At 35.0% G+C, this 17,568-nt stretch overlaps 1 protein-coding gene across 1 annotated transcript in view; it reads left to right on the forward strand.

Moving 5' to 3' along the window:
* Positions 1-17,568, forward strand: part of SASS6 (SAS-6 centriolar assembly protein) — a 51,191-nt gene that overhangs the window by 704 nt on the left and 32,919 nt on the right. The window contains exons 2-7 of the mRNA XM_028101946.2: positions 5,398-5,458; positions 7,280-7,359; positions 7,737-7,841; positions 8,746-8,917; positions 9,593-9,658; positions 10,519-10,638. Of these exons, the coding sequence (XP_027957747.1) occupies positions 5,398-5,458; positions 7,280-7,359; positions 7,737-7,841; positions 8,746-8,917; positions 9,593-9,658; positions 10,519-10,638 (604 nt within the window). The remainder of the gene's footprint in view (positions 1-5,397; positions 5,459-7,279; positions 7,360-7,736; positions 7,842-8,745; positions 8,918-9,592; positions 9,659-10,518; positions 10,639-17,568) is intronic.

The following is a 17,568-nucleotide window of genomic DNA, read 5'->3' on the forward strand; positions in this document are numbered from 1 at the left end:
TACAGGAAATGATAAATTTCATTCATTCATTTAACAAATACTGCTTATGGCAGAACACCTTGCTGGGTACTGGGGATATAGTGGTGAGGAAGAACAGTCCTTGTTTTCGTGGGGTTTACAGTCCAGTGGAGGAGGAAATAAAGGCCAGTCTCGCATAAAAACACAAAATTACGACTTTGACAAAGGTGGGGGCTTAACAGATTTGAACGGAAGTCAGGAGGTTTTGATTTTGTCTCCTTTCCGCCGCTCAGTAGCTGACTCTTAACCTTGTTTCCTCATTTGTAAAACTGGCATAAGGTGCTCCGTACATAATATGAGGATCAAGTCTGAAAATGTCTGTGGAAACTAATAAGGTGTGGAAATGTGACGTTAAAAATGAAGGCATTGCTTTATTGAGTAATGTGTAGCTAGTACATAGTTCAGAATTAGGTCTCACATCAATCCGCAGGCCAGGCAAGGAGATGATACCAAAGCTAGCAGCTGCATGTGGAGATACTGTAGGGTATTTGAGTTGGTCATTCTTTTGTGCTGTCCAGTATGAGAGTCACATATGGTTATCGGACTTCTGAAATGGAGCTAATTCGGATTGATGTGTGGTAAGAGCAAAATGCGCATTGAGTTTTGAAGACTTACTAGGAAAAAGAATGTAAAATATCTATTTTTATGTTGATTGTAAAGATGACACTATTTTGGATATATTGAATATGTATAATGTTGGGTATAAATTACTAACAACAAATGTTAATAAATATATTCTGTATATCGTAAACTTGGGAAATTTATATTTGACATTGGATATATTCAAGAAAATATTACAATTAATTTACCTGTTTTAATTTTTTTAATGAAAATTTTAGAAAATTTGAAATTACATATTTGGCTCATATTTGTGGCCTCCATTGTATCTCTGTTGGACAGCAGTGTTCTAGAATAATTATAGAAATATAAAGGGGGGGAGCATCATTTCTTATTCCAATATTGGAACTCCTAGTTCTTCTCCATTTCATTATATTGCCATCACAGTTATCTTAAAACACATTGTCATCCTTTTTACTCTTGTTTAGAAACCTTTGATATATTTCTGTCACCTGTAGCAGGGATCAGCAAGCGGGCCCATGGGCCAGGTGGCCTTCTGCCTGTTTAAGTAAAGTTTTATTGGAACACAGCCATTCTCATTTAAGAATTGTCTGGCTGTTTTTGTGCCGTAAAGGCAGACATGAATAATTGTGACAGAGACCTTATGGCCTGCAAAGCCTAAAGTATTTACTGTCTGGCCCTTTGCAGAAAATATGCTGGCCCCTGACCCATAGGGAAAGCAGTCTAGGCTTTAGTTAAATATTCAAGACCAGTTCAGCTCAGCAAATATTTATGAATACATACTGTGTACCAGGAATTATCCTACATGCTGAGATTGTCTGGCTTCCTCTCTCTTTATTCCCCTGCCTCCTGACAACAACAACAAAAACAATTTTCATTCTGGGCCTTAAGGAACTCACACTTTAATAGGGGAAACGAAAAAATCTTTGTGGAGAGGCAGCATAGCACAGGTTAAGAGTTCAGGGTCTGGAGCCAGATTATCTGGGTTTAAATCCCATTTCTGTCACTGATTTTGTACATTTTTTTCTTTGTGTCTCATCTTTAAATTAATGCTTATAAAAGTACCTGCCTCATGGGATAATTAGGAGCATGAAATCAGCTAATACATACAAAGTGCTTAGAACAGTGCCTGAAGCACAATAAGCATTCACGAAACAGTTATTAAAGTGTGATGAATGCATGAAGTGACATCAATATACTAAAGTCATAAAGAAGAAGGAACTTCAGTGGAAGCTCTCCCTCAGAGAACTCTGGAGGGAAGAATGCAGAATTTTGAAGCCCATGGTTTGACACCAACCTCTTTTTTCATTTTTGTTTTAGAATTTCTTTTTCCCATATACTAGTCATACAAGACTACTTATCCCTTGAATGTACCTGATACTCTCTCAATACCATACTTTTATTCCTGCTCTTCTCCCTGCCTCAAGTGCTTTTTTTTTTTCCATAACCTTCAAGGTCTGTCTTCAATCCCTTCACTGTAAGGACCTTTTCAAAGTTGCCCAAGTTGAAATTAATTGCCCTATTCATTTATTAGATAACATAGTGTAAGTGAAAGGTCTGAGTTCTAATTTGGGCTCTGTAAGGTGACTTTAACCAAGTTTGTAACTGTGCACCTCAGGTTCTTCCTTTGTAAGACAGACGTAACTATTTACTTAGGAAGATTGTTGTTAAATAAGGTGTATGTAAAGCACCCGGTAGATACTCAGTAGTGTGGGTGCTCAGTGTTAGTAACCCTTCCCTTCCTTCTCTTGAAGCACTAAAATACAATCAGAAGCAAGTCTGGATAGAGTCATTTAATCTGATTTGAGGACATGGACCATGTTTATTTCTGTTTGTATCCCTAGTATCCAGCATACTTCGTGGCTTAGAGTAGCTTTTATTTGTTTGAATTGAAAGGTTCAGGTCACAGCTTCTAGGTGGTGGAGGTGGGCTAGAATCCAGTTCTGCTAATGCCAAATCTAACTGGTAGGGAGGATGTTATGTGAATTTATGCATTGTTCAGAGTATGACATTTATTTTCAGAAATAGCATTTTTTATGAGTTTTTTTATTTTATATTGTTCCTATGACAACCGTTATAATGGAGAAAATAAGATTGTGATTTCAGATACTTTATTTTCTAAAAGCTCAGGTTTTTCTACGATATACTTTGGGGGCAGGAGGGAGAGGTTTAATCTATGGGCCTTTCCTCCTCTCTTTTTCTCCCGAGACCAATGCATTATAGACATTTGGAATATATGCAACAATATCATTAATATGCTTCTTAAATTTATTAATGTGATTCTTCTGGTACAATCTAAAGAATACTTTGCTAAATGACTTCTTGATTTTTTTTAAAACAAATTTATCAAGTATGACATGAAAGTGTATGTAGACATTGGGGAGGGTATGTGCTATGGTGAGCGCTGTGAATTGTGCAAGACTGTTGAATCACAGATCTGTACCCCTGAAACAGATAATGCAATATATGTTAAGAAAAAAAAAAGATAGCAGGAGAAGAATGAAGGGGAGTAAATTGGAGGGGGAGACGAACCATGAGAGACGATGGACTCTGAGAAACAAACTGAGGGTTCTAGAGGGGAGGGAGGTGGGGGGATTGGTTAGCCTGGTGATGGGTATTAAAGAGGGCACATTCTGCGTGGAGCACTGGGTGTTATGCACAAACAATGAATCATGGAACACTACATCAAAAACTAATGATGTAATGTATGCCGATTAACATAACAATAAAAAATTTAAAGTAAAAAAAAAATTATGTTACCATAAAAAGTTATCTACTGCAGTGTCACATCCCCTGTGGCAGTATGTTTTAGAAAAAACTTCAAGACAAAAACCAAACATAATGACAATATAGATCTGAAAATGTCCTCACAAACCTAACTCTATTCACTTATCGTACAAATTAGGAAATTAAAAGTTTTTTTCCCCCAAGAATACTTAATTTTTTTTTTTTTTAAGATTTTATTTATTTGCCAGAGGAGAGAGCAAAAGCACATGTGCACAGCAGGGGGAGTGGGAGAGGGACTAGATCCGAGGACCCTGGGATCATGACCTAAGCCTAAGGCTTAACCAACTGAGCTACCCAGGTGTCCCAAGAATATGTCATTTAAGTAGAGTTAGAGTAGAAATCTAATCTGTTTCACATATATTACGCTAGATAATAGAAAAATAGAAAAACATTTTCTTGTTCTAAAAATAATTCTTGGAGGTGCCTGGGTGGCTCAGTTGGTTAAGCGACTGCCTTCGGCTCAGGTCATGACCTCAGGGTGCTGGGATCGAGCCCCACATCCAGCTCCCTGCTCGGCGGGAAGCCTGCTTCTCCCTTTCCCACTCCCCCTTGCTGTCTCTCTCTCTGTCAAAGAAATAAATAAAATTTTAAAAAAATAAAATAAAATTGATTCTTCCTGGGGACGCCTGGGTGGCTCAGTCGTTAAGCGTCTGCCTTCGGCTCGAGTCATGATCCCAGGCTGTTGGGATCGAGCCCTCCATCGGGCTCCCTGCTCAGCGGGAAGCCTGCTTCTCCCTCTCCCACTCCACCTGCTTGTGTTCCCTCTCTCGCTGTCTCTCTCTGTTAAATAAATAAATAAATAAAATCTTTAAAAAAAAAAAAATTCTTCCTTTCTGTGGTATTTGCCAGTGCTGCTTGTTCTTTTTCAGATAACAGAAGTTATGGTAACCTTATCATCTGGTAACCTCATCATGCTAAGATTTAGCATCCAATCATATGTTCAATAGGAAATTTAACTAAAATGACATAAAAAGCCAAAATAAAAATTTTAAGTTGTAGCATAAAAAAATCTGGACAGTTGAATCTGGCTTTGCTCAACTATTACCTAATTTTTCCAACGCTTGGTTGCTAGGTCTATACTTTTTACTTCTGCAGTAGATAACAGAATGTGGGAAAAATTTAAAACACATCTTAAGATGTTTAAGAATAGCTTAAAATTGAACAAATTCTATTTGTTTACTTTTGTTTCCTACACATCAGGGAAAGACCATTGTTTTTTAATTCTAGCAGAATATAGAACTTTTGTGCAGAGATGTTTTTTCACCAATTTTTCCCTTTATTTCCTTGATCATTTAAACATCTTTGCTCAGTTTGATTAATGGTTATGAGCACCTTGATTTATATGCCTCTGTCTGATACTGAATTCTCTAAGATGCAGTAGAGAATGTGGAAAGCTATGATTTCTTTTGGAGTTTAGAGTTACTCTAGGTTAAGGTGGATAATAAACTGACATACAAGGTATTGCACAAGGACTATATTGAGCAGATGTAGTTGGTGGATTTTGTGTATGTATAAGGGAGGGGAATGTGTTATCTTACTTCCTGGATTGTAAACATTCCATGTATTCCAATACTGCTTCACATTTTAAGTTTTTCAAATGGAATCTCATAAATCAGTTTGATCATTTGAATTGGTAATTATTTTTAATGTGGAAAGTTGTTATTGATGGTTTGTTTGGCTTTCAGTAGATGCTATTTTAGAATCCGGGCAGTAGGTTATATTCCAGACTAGTAATGGGAATTCCACATTGTTTATCTCATTTAATTCTCACAACAGTCCCATTTTACAGGAGAGAAAAATATAATCTCTGGTTAAAAACCTGATTAGTTACTAGTGGAAGAACAGAAACTTAAACTTCAAAACTGGTATGCTTCCCAAATATCCTTTCATAACTTAGGGAACACCTGTGCACAATCTTGCAGCTTAAGACTGAAAACTTCAGCTAATACAAATGACAGTGCTAACTCATTTTATATGATTGTTTCTGACAATTGGGTATATCTTTTCATATAGGAGAGTGAATGTTAGAGTGAGCATTGAACTACAATCAGTTTCCAATCCAGTTCATAGAAAGGTTGGTATTAATTTCTTTTGAAATATTTTCATTTTTTTTGAAATGGAATTTCTATGCGTTATAATTATTTTTGTTCTTTAAGATGAGATCTTTTGTTACACCAGCTTGCTTTTTAGTTTTGGGCCAGTTTGTAACTTGCAAATCTGGGCTGATAGAATCTACTAGGACAACAACTGAGAGATTATTATACCATGATGTTTCTTTCTTCTTCTTTTTTTTTAAAGATTTTATTTATTTATTTGAAGGGGGTTAGGAGTGTGTGTGGGGGGGAAGGGGCAGAGGGGGAGAGAGAGAGAGAGTCTCAAGCAGACTCCTCGGTGAGCATGCCCAACTCAGGGCTTGCTCTCACAACCCTGAAATTATGACCTGAGCCGAAATCAAGAGTTAGATGCCCCACTGACTGAGCCACCCAGGTGCCCCTATATCATCTGTTTCTAAAGCATACAGGAAGGATTGGGGATTGGGAGAATTGGGGGTTAGGTTTGCCCAATGCACTTATACGTTGCTAGGATATATATTGCTACCCTGTAGAATTGGCATTTCATGTTGTACATGTGAGGATAGAATGAGTTGAAGCACTGCAGGGAGATATTTTTGAATCTTTGCCTTTTGAAGGGAGGCATTTAGAGCATCAGTCCTATATGATCTTCAGAAGTATGAGTCATTAGTGATATTGATACAGACAAGATGACTAAGAAATACAGCATCTGTTTTCTCTGTGTCATAGCTTTCCCTAAACATGATATTTAAGAACCTTGTACTATTAGTAGTAGCTTCAGTTTTTTTATAGCATCTTGGGGTGAATTTCAAGAAGTACTTCTGTAGAAGCTGCCTTTAGGCAGGACATTCTGAGTCAGAGCAAATACCTAGATTGCTAATTTTCTGGAGTAGAGATTATATGTTACATTTTTTACATGTTATTCCTTAGGTCTGTTATACCTCTTCATTTTCTAGCTCTACCCATAAGTGGTTTAGATTTTTCTAGGACCCTAGCAGTTCCTCAGTAGCCACGAGTAGATTTTATTTCAAAGTGGAAGCTTATTCTCAACCTCAATGCTGATTCGTTCTTCTGTTAGGCCTCCGTCATCTTGTTACTATGCCTGTTTTCTTTATATCAGTGTTCTGATACGTACTTTGGTACGTAATTTCTGTGTACTTCTCTGTCAGCATTAGCTGCTGTCATGTTCTGCCATACTGTAAATTTATGTAGAAAGTGGTCTTTATGAAAGATATTCACTTAATGTAAAACTGAAAACAGATTGAGTTCCATGTCACTGGCCACCTGGAGTAGGAGAGAATAGGCCCTTAGAAAGAAGCCCTGGCAACATGTTACTTGATACCCCTGTCTTCTGCCCGAGAGAAAAATGCTCCTTTTCTAGGATACATGATTGCTTGTCATTTCAGCTGATATATTGCCACTTTTGAAATATCAGACAATTAACTTATGGGAAACTGAAAATATAATTGAATATGATGTGGTCAGTGGTAGAATGTTTTTATCATGCTATAGTGCAGCAAGGACTGGTTCTCAGTTTTCCTAAGCCTCTAATAGGATGGTATTCCTCAACTTGCAACTCCTACCATTTAACTAGTTTTTATAGACCCCCACATGGCTCTCAAGGAACAGAGTATCTACTCCTGTTTAAGATTCTTAAGTCTCTTAAAGACTAATGAAAACCCAGCTGCACCAGAAAACAGAGTCATCTGAAGTATATTGGTGATACATTGTTGTTACTGGATAATTTCACTTCTAAGAAGGAAGAAATTACTCTAAAAGACTGATCTATTGAAAACATTAAAAAATAACAATCTTTCTTTTAGGATTTAGTTATCCGTCTGACTGATGATACTGATCCATTTTTTCTGTATAACCTTGTTATATCTGAGGAAGATTTTCAGAGGTAACTAAATTTATTTTTCTGTTTTTATATTTAATCTAGGAAATAAATTTTATTGATGTATTGGTAGTATTCTCTTTGAAATGCAGCCTATTAGGAACATTTAGGTATTTTGAGACTACTGGACTGCTTATACTATAATTATTCAGGATGTTTTTGAAAGTAAATATTTCATAGCTTATCAGAATTCTGCTTAAAACAGCTCAGATTTGGAGCTTTAGCTAAATATATTGACCTTTTCCCTCCCATTGAATAAATTCTTAAAAACAGTTCTCTAGTTCTTGATTATAGTGGATATTTGGTAAATAAAAAAAGAATATTTTAGGGTTTTAATTAAAGATAGTAATTAAATTTTTAAAAAATCTCTTTTTTCTGTATAGCTTAAAATTCCAGCAAGGCCTTTTGGTAGACTTCTTAGCTTTCCCACAAAAATTTATAGATCTCCTTCAGCAATGTACTCAAGAACATGCCAAAGAAATTCCAAGGTAAGTCTCATAAGAGCACTACGTCATTAAAATTCTCTCAAGAGAAACTCTTCTTTGTAAGACAAATTGATGGCAAAATATTTTCCATGTGTTGTAAGTACTCCTGTCTATTTTTAACTGGGTTTAGGGCTATTAAATATCAAATTTTAAGGAATCATGGTTAAAATCAGAATATTTACCCCTTAATTTTCATGTCTTGACAGAGTCATTAAAGCTATCTGAAATATTTAACAGCATCAAGTATATGATTTTATAATGAACTTGGATAAGAGGAATAAGATTTTGTGTTTATATGTGTATATTCATGTTTGTGTGATGCTAAAGCCTGATCCTTTCATTGTAAAGTTCACTAACCTTTTATCTATTGGGTTCATCAATTGATGATTGTTGTTTGAATCAATTATTTCGTTAGGAACTACAAAGTTATGTGTGTCTAATTCTGTCATTCTTTTTATATTTATTAGGTATAATTCTTTTATAAAGAAGAACTTTTCCTCATCAGTTTGGGCTATTTGATTACTATGGAAAGGAAAGGATAAATGCTTAATTCTTTTAAATTGTCAATGTTTAGAATAAGGAGTTGTTACTCTAGTTACCTTTGTGTTTTCTATCGGTTTTCGGTTTTTTTATTTTTCTACTGTGTCTTTCATTGTGAACTCATGGACATTTGTATATTCACTGTATTTCAGTGAATCCTTTTTCTATTTCTTGCTCAATTTTTCCATTTTACTCTTAGTTTATCCAGTTTTACCATTGGGAGTCCTTTTATATTGGCCCCTGGGATTCCAATATGCCTTCTTTCCCAATGCTTCTAAGCATCAATGATTCACTGGAGCTTATGATTCAGTGGGAGAATTTCACTATCTCATAAGTGTTGTTATATTGTGACACTTTCTTTTCAAAGGTTTTTGCTACAGTTAGTTTGTCCAGCACCTCTTTTGGATAACTCACCTGCCTTTTTAAATGTGGTAGAGACAAATCCTTTTAAGCATCTTACACACCTCTCGCTAAAACTTTTACCTGGAAATGATGTGGAAATAAAGAAGTTTTTAGCTGGCTGTTTGAAATGTAGCAAGGTAAGATTTAAATTTAAGTTATTCTTTTAAAAATAAGTGCCAAAAGTCTCTGATAAGTCACTGAGGAGTTATAGTGCTATTTTTGTTTTCAGAATAAAGTATTGTTAAAGATGTCTAGTAAGTTTTTATAATATGTAAGGAATTTATTTTTACTTTATTTTTTTTTTCCATTTAATCAAGATACAGTGAGGGTAGAACTGGGCCAAAAATTAAAAAACTAGGTCCCATGGCTTTTATTAATTTTCTGTAATCTGGGTAGGTCACTTAAACTGTTTTATCATGGTTTTATCAGCTGGTAGATAAGTATGGAAATACTACCCTATTACATCTGTCTCAAATGAGGAAAAAGATATGAAAGTGTCTTGAGAATTACAAAGGTGCTCTATAATTTTATATGGTTTATGGAGCAAGAAAACAACATTAGGATGCCTCTTCATAGTTTTCATAAAGACTTTTTAGTCAAATGCTATAGATTAGTGCATCTCAGATTTTAATGGTATGCAAATCCTCTAGAGATCTTGCTCATTCTGATTGTGAATCAGAAGGTCTGAAGTGGAACCCAAAATTCTGCATTTTTTAGCAAACTCTCAGGGTGATGCTGATGCTATACTTTGAGTAGCACAGCTACAGATGATTAAATTGTAAACTGTGTAATTTTATTGTTTTTATAAATAGGAAGAAAAATTGTCATTGATGCAATCACTAGATGATGTTACTAGGCAACTGAATTTCACACAAAAGGTAATTCAGATTTCATTTTGTTTTTGTGATTCCTCCAAACACTGGCTCTGAATTGCTTCTCGAATCCTATCCAGGCTTTTGTGTATTATTTTTTTAAAGCATGTTCCTTTGAATTCCCTCTCCTTTTTGCCACCTTTCCCCTATCAGCAAATTATCTTAATCTGATTGCTTTCTCTGATAGTTGATTCCATCCAAATGTTTCTGTTACCTTCAATATAAAACACATTCCTTTCAGGTCTTCATTAAATAATATATAGTACCTGTCACATGTTAGTTCTTTGCTCTTTTATTCACCTCACTCCTCCTGTCTAAAATGATGTTTCATTTCATATCTTCTAAACCTTTCCCTTCTATACCTGTGTTAATGACTTATTCTGATAAGCTTATTATCATTTCAGTCGTAGCTACTACCTTTTTGCCCTTAGTTCTTGAAACTGAAGACCACATCTGATAAGTGCCATGGCTTCAGGCAGAAATTGTCCTGTACAACGTAGCCCATCTAGGAAATCTATGTTACTAGGTTTGATATGTATAAGTGAACCACTCCATATAACTGACTTGCCCTACCCTGGGTTGCTTTATTTCTTAATGTCAGAGGAGAGGATTAGGTAGTGAAGAGCCAGATTTAACTAAAAGGTTAAAGATAGTTAAGCTTGACTTCTGGGCCATGTTAGCTCTAAAATTCTTTTATTCTAATCTTGATTTCCTCAAATTAAAAAAAAATCTGTGTAGGAAAAGGCTTTGAGTATTTTGGAAAGCTGTGATTCCTTTTCTTTAATATTCTTTGTAAATATTGCCATGTTCTAAGCTAATAACATTCACAAGACTGTCTTAATATTTTGTGTTGAACTCTAATACAGACATTATCAGAAAAAATCCAAGAATTAGATAAGTTGCAGAATGAATGGGCATCACATACAGCTGCATTGTCAAATAAACATTCCCAGGAACTGACAAATGAGAAAGAAAAGGCTTTGCAGGTATGAACATTAAAGAAAATAGAAAATTATTTTGTTGCTGCTGTTAGTCATTTTGTTAGTTATAAAAGTAATATATGCTTGCTTTAATATGTTCAAACATTACAGAAGTATATAAAAAAAATGTTGCTCATTAAAAGTCTTACTACCTAGAGGTAATTTATAAACATTTTGATATGTGCCTTTCCAGACTTTTCTCTTTATATGTAAATAATGTGTCCTTTGTAAATATTTGTTCATATTTATAAATTTAGAAATATGTAAATTATATATTTGTATACACATAGTGGATTTTGGTTGTATTCTATGCTAATGAGGTCCCACAGTATATATTGATTGTAACTTTTTTCACCTAACATGACATCATAGGTCATTCTTTATCAGTTCAGATATTCTTTTTTAGTGGCTGTGTAGTATTCATTATTTGGGTATAACATAAATTAGCTACTTACCCAACTGGTGGACATTTAAATGCTTCAGTATTTTGGCTGACGCAAATAAACTACAGTGAACATTCTTTGTTCCTAGAAGTGAGATTGCAATATACCTATATAAGATACTAATGGATATTGCAAATTTGCTAGCCAGAAAGGTTGTACCAAATCTAAAAGACAGTGTATGACATTACTTATTTCTTCATATTCTTTTTTTCATTTTTATTAAGTTTTTAATTTTAATTCCAGTATAGTTAACATAAAGTGTTGTATTAGTTTCAGGTGTATGATATAGTAATTCAACAATAATATACATTACTGAGTGTTCATCATAAGTGTACTCTAATCTCCATCACTTGTTTTACCTATTCCCCCACCCCATGTCCCTGCGCACATAACCATCAGTTTATTCTCTATAATTAAGAGTCTCTTTCTTGGTTTGTCTTTTTTTCTTTGTCCATTTGCTTTTTTTTCTGAAATTCCACATATGAGTGAAATCATATGGTATTTATCTTTCTCTGATTGACTTATTTTGCTTAGTCTTATACTCTAGCTCCATCCATGTTGTTGCAAATGGCAAGATTTCATTATTTTTTATGGCTGAATAGTATTCTACATATATATATAGAATATATATATTCTATATATATATAATGGGATATAATATAAATATATATAATGGGATGTATGTATATATGTATATACATATATGGAATATATATATTTATATTATATCCCATATAATGGAATATATGTATATATGTATACACACACACACACACACACACACACACACACACACACACAAACACACAAACAACCCACATCTTCTTTATCCATTCATCTATTGGTAGACTCTTGGGCTGCTTCCATAATTTGGCTATTTTAAATAATGTTGCAATAAACATAGGGTGAATTAGTGTTTTTGTATTCTTTGGGTAAATACCCCGTAGTGTGATTACTGGATAGTAGGGTAGTTCTATTTTTTTTTTTAACTTTATTTTCTTTAGTAATCTCTACACCCAATCTGGGGCTCAAACCCACGACCCTGAGATCAAGAGTCACACGTTCTTCTGACTGAGCCAGCCAGGAGCCCTTATGGGTAGTTCTTTTTTTTTTTTTTTTTTTATTTATTTATTTGACAGAGAGAGACACAGCGAGAGAAGGAACACAAGCAGGGGGAGTGGGAGAGGGAGAAGCAGGCTTCCCGCTGAGCAGGGAGCCTGATATGGGGCTTGATCCCAGGACCCTGGGATCATGACCTGAGCTGAAGGCAGACGCTTAACCAACTGAGCCACCCAGACGCCCCATGGGTAGTTCTATTTTTAATTTTTTAAAGATTATTTATTTATTTATTTTAGAGAGTGAGAGAGAGAGAATGAGCAGGGAAAGCGGCAGAGAGAGGGGAGAAGCAGACTCCCTGCTAGGAGCCCGATGTGGGTCTCAATCCCAGGACACTGGGATCATGATCTGAGCCGAAGGCAGATGTGTAACCTGCTGACCACCCAGGTGCCCTTCTATTTTTAATTTTTTGAAGAACCTCCATACTGTTCCACAGCAGCTGCACCAGTTTACATGAGGTGTATGAGGGTTTCTTTTTCTCCACATCCTCACCAACACTTGTTTCTTGTGTTTTTTTTGATTGTAACCATTCTGACAGGTGTGAGATGATAGCTCATTGTACTTTTGATTTGCATTTCCCTGATGATGATATTGAGCATCTTTTCATTTGTCTGTAGGCCATCTGTGTCTTCTCTGGAGAAATGTCTGTTCATGTGTTCTGTCCATTTTTTTCACTGGATTGTTTGTTTTATTGGCGTTGAGTTGTATCAGTTCTTTGTGTATTTTTGCTAGCCTTTTATCAGATATGTCCTTTGCAAATATTTTCTATTCAATAGGTTGCCTTTTAGTTTTGTTAATTGTTCCTTTCACTGTGCAGAAGCTTTTTATTTTTATTTATTTATTTTTAAAATGTCATTTCCTTTTATAAAGATTTTTATTTATTTATTCATGAGAGACAGAGAGAGAGAGAGAGGCAGAGGGAGAAGCAGGCTCCCAAGGAGCAGGGAGCCTGATGTGGGACTCGATCCCAGGACTCTGGGATCATGACCTGATGTGAAGGCAGACGCTTATCCATCTGAGCCACCCAGGCGCCCCAGAAGCTTTTTATTTTGATGTAGTCCCAATAGTTTATTTTTGCTTTTCTTTCCCTTGCCTCAGGAGATATATCTGGAAGAATGTTGCTATGGCCAGTGTCAGAGAAATTACTGCCTGTGCTCTCTTCTAGGATTTTTATGGTCTCAGGTCTCACATTTAGGACTTTAATCCATTTAGAGTTTATCTTTGTGTATGGTGTAAGAAAGTGGTTCAGTTTCCTTCTTTTGCATGTACCCGTCCATTTTTCCCAGTACCATTTGTTGAAGAGACTATCTTTTTCCCATTGCCTATTACTGCCTCTTTTCTCAAAGATTAATTGACCATATAATCGTGGGTTTGTTTTGGACTTTCTGTCCTGTTCTCTTGTTCTCTGTGTCTATTTTTGTGCCAATACCATACTGTTTTGATTACTACAGCTTTGTAATATAACTTGAAGTCTGGAATTATGATACGTCCAAGCTTTTTTTTTTTCTTCTAGATTGTTTTGGCTATTTGGGGTCTTTTGTGCCTTCATACAAATTTTTGGATTATTTGTTCTAGTTCTGTGAAAAATGCTGTCGTATTTTGATGGGGATTACATTAAATGTGTAGATTGCTTTGGGTAATGTGGACATTTTAACAGTATTTGTTCTAGTCCATGAGCATGGAATATCTTTCCGTTTGTTTCTGTCAGTTTTAGTTTCTTTCATCAATGTTTTATAGTTTTCAGAGTATAGGTCTTTTACCTCCTTGGTTAAATTTATTCCTAGGTATCTTATTTTTGTACAATTACAAATGGGATTACTTTCTTAATTTCTCTTTCTGTTGCTTTATTATTAGTGTATAGAAATGCAATGGATTTCTATACATAGATTTTGTATACTATGATCTTAATGAATTCATTTATTCTAGTAACTTTTGGTGGAGGTTTTAGAGTTTTCTATATATAGTATCATGTCATCTGCAAATAGTGAAAATTTTATTTCTTCCTTACCAATTTGGATGCCTTTTGTTTCTTTTTCTTGTCTGATTTCTGTGGCTAAGACTTCCAGTACTATGTTGAATAAAAGTGGTGAGAGTGGACATCCTTGTGTTGTTCCTGATCTTAGGGGGAAAACGTTTTTCCCCATTCAGGATGATGTTAGCTGTGGGTTTTTCATAAATGGCCTTTATTATGTAGAGGTATGTTCCCTCTAAATGTACCTTGTTGAGGGTTTTTATCATGAATTGATGTACTTTGTCAAATGCTTTTTCTGCATCTATTGAGATGATCATGTGGTTTTTATCCTTTGTTATTGATATGTATTAACATTGATTGATTTTTGAATATTGATCCATCCTGGCAACCCAGGAATAAATCCCTCTTGATCATGGTGAATGATTTTTTTTTTAATGTATTTGAATTTGGTTTGCTACTATTTTGTTGGGCATTTTTGCATCTATGTTCACTAGGGATAGTGGCTTGAAGTTCTCTTTTTTTGTTGTGTCTTTATCTGATCCTGGTGTCAGGGTACTGCAGGCCTCCTAGAATGAATTTGGAAGTTTTCCTTTCTCTTTTATTTTTTGGAATAGTTTGAAAAGAATAGGTATTCACTCTTCTTTAAATATTTGGTTGACCTATGAAGCTGTCTGGTCCCGGGCTTTTGTTTGTGGGGAGATTTTTCATTACTGATTCAATTTCATTGCTGGTAATCGGTCTGAACTTTCTCTTTCTTCCTGAGTTTTTTTGGGAGGTTATATGCTTCTAGGAATTTATTCATTTCTTCTAGGTTGTCCAATTTGTTAGCATATAATTTTTCATAATTATGTTGTAACCCTTTGTACTTCTGTGGTGTTGGTTTTTCTCCTTTTTCATTTCTGATTTTGAGTCCTCTTTTTTTTTTGGTGAGTCTAGCTAAAGGTTTTTCGATTTTGTTGATCTTTTCAAAGAACCAACTCCTGGTTTCATTGATTTGTCCTTTTTTTTTTTTTTCATTTCTGTGTCATTTATTTTTGTTATAATTTTTATTTCCTTCCTTCTGCTGGTTTTGGGTTTTGTTTATTCTTTGTCTGGCTCCTTTAGGTGTAAGGTTAGGTTGTTTATTTGAGATTTTTCTTGCTTCTTGAGGTAGGCCAATATTGCTATAAACTTCCCTCTTAGAACAGCTTTTGCTGCCTCCTAAAGATTTTGAACAGTGTTTTCATTTTCATTTTTTTGCATGTATTTTTTGATAATCCTTTTTGATTTCTTGGTTGTCCTTTTCATTGTTTAGGAACATATTATTTAACCTGTCCATGTATCTGTACTCTTCCCAGATTTTTTTCTTTTTGGGGGGGGTGATTGATTTCTAATTTCATAGCATTGTGGTCAGAAAAGATGAATGGAATGACTTTGATCTTTTTGAATTTGTTGAGGCTTGTTTTATGGTCTAAAGAATGTGTAGTCTGCTGTTTTCTGATGGAATGCTTTGTATATATCTATTAAATCTGTCATGTCAATGTGTCATTCAAAACCACTGTTTCCTTGTTGATATTCTGTTTTGATGATCTGTCCATTGATGTAAGTGGGATGTTAAAGTCCTTTACTATTACTGTATTAATGTCAATTCGCTCCTTTATGTTTGTTATTAGCTGCTTTATGTATTTGGGTGCTCCTCAGATATGTTGGGTGCATAAAATATATGTTGGATGCATAAATATCTACAATTTTTATATCTTCTTGTTGGATTGTCTCCTTAATAATTACACAGTGTCCTTGTCTCTTGTTATAATTTCTTTTTTTCAAATTTTTATTTACATTCAAGTTAACATATAGTACATTATTGGTTTCAGGAGTAGAATTTAGTGATTCATCACTTACATATAACACTTAGTACTCATCATAACAAGTGCCCTCCTTAATACCCATCACCCACTTAGCCTGTCTGCCACCCAACTCTCTCCATCAACCCTCAGTTTGTTCTCTATCACTAAGAGTCTCATGGTTTGCTTCCTTCTCTCTTTTTTTTTCTTCCCCTATGTTTATCTGTTTTGTTGGTAAATTGCATATATGAACGAAATCATATGGTATTTGTCTTTTTCTGACCTATTTTGCTTAGGATAATACACTCTAGCTCCATCCATGTCATTGCAAATGGCAAGGTTTCATTCTTTTTGATGGCTGAATAATATTCCATTGTGTATATACGCCACATCTTCTTTATACATTCATCAGTTGGTGGATGTTTGCTCTCTTTCCATAGTATGGTTATTGTTGATATGTTTTTGTTTTAAAGTGGAATACCAGTTTACACTGCCATTCTGAGGGTGTGTGATAATACGTTATAATCACACATTTTCATATATGTATTGACCACTTGGATATTCTCATGTGAAGTTCAAGAATACTCTTGCCTGTTTTCATCTTTAGCCCATTTTTATTTTTATTTATTTTTTTTAAAGATTATTTATTTAAGAGAGGGAAGGAGTGGTGCTCTATCCCAAGACCCTGGGATCATGACCTGAGCCAAAGGCAGACGCTTAACCAACTGAGCCACCCCGGTGCTCCTAGCCCATTTTTAAATTAGACTATTAGTGTTTTACCTATGGATTTGTAGGGATTTTTTTGTATGATCTGGACATGAGTCCTTTGTCAGACACATGCATTATGAATATTTTCTGTGTGTGGCTTGCCTTTTCATTTCTCTCTGGTGTAAAGTAGGCATAGTATATCTTTATTATGTATATTATAAACATTTTCTCCCAGGCTATCTTTGTCTTTTACTATTTACTGTTGCTTTTTGTCCTATATGGTTCTTTTTATTTGAATGTCATCAAATCTGTCAATCTCTGCTTTTATGGTTTAAAGCTTCATGTTTGGAAAGCCTCTGCCACCCAGGGTTATAAAATGTATTCCTTCAATATTTTCTTTTAATACTTTTACATTTTTTTTGTTGTATTTAACTTTTTAATCTGTTTGGGATATATTTTTGTGGAGTACAGTATGAGATAGGTATTTTTTGACATAAAGTCAGTCATTTGTTCCAATACCATATATTCCACTGATTTAAAATGCAACTTTTTTTTAAGATTTTATTTATTTATTTGACAGAGAGAGACACAGTGAGAGAGGGAACACAAGCAGGGGGAGTGGGAGAGGGAGAAGCAGGCCTCCTGCCGAGCAGGGAGCCCGATGTGGGGCTCGATCCCAGGACCCCGGGATCATGACCTGAGCCGAAGGCAGATGCTTATGACAGCCACCCAGACACCCCTAAAATGCAACTTTTAATATATTCTAAATTTCTTTGTATATTTAAGCTTGTTTCTGGAGTGTTGGGGAGAACTAATATCTTTCAGATTTTCTAACCCAATAGAATATCTTTTCATTTATTCAGGTCTTATTAAA

This window comes from Eumetopias jubatus, unplaced genomic scaffold (genome assembly GCF_037043125.1).
Source record: "Eumetopias jubatus isolate StellerSeaLion01/CBP00866 unplaced genomic scaffold, mEumJub1_p1.0 scaffold_4, whole genome shotgun sequence".
In the NCBI taxonomy this organism is placed as follows: Eukaryota; Metazoa; Chordata; class Mammalia; order Carnivora; family Otariidae; genus Eumetopias; species Eumetopias jubatus.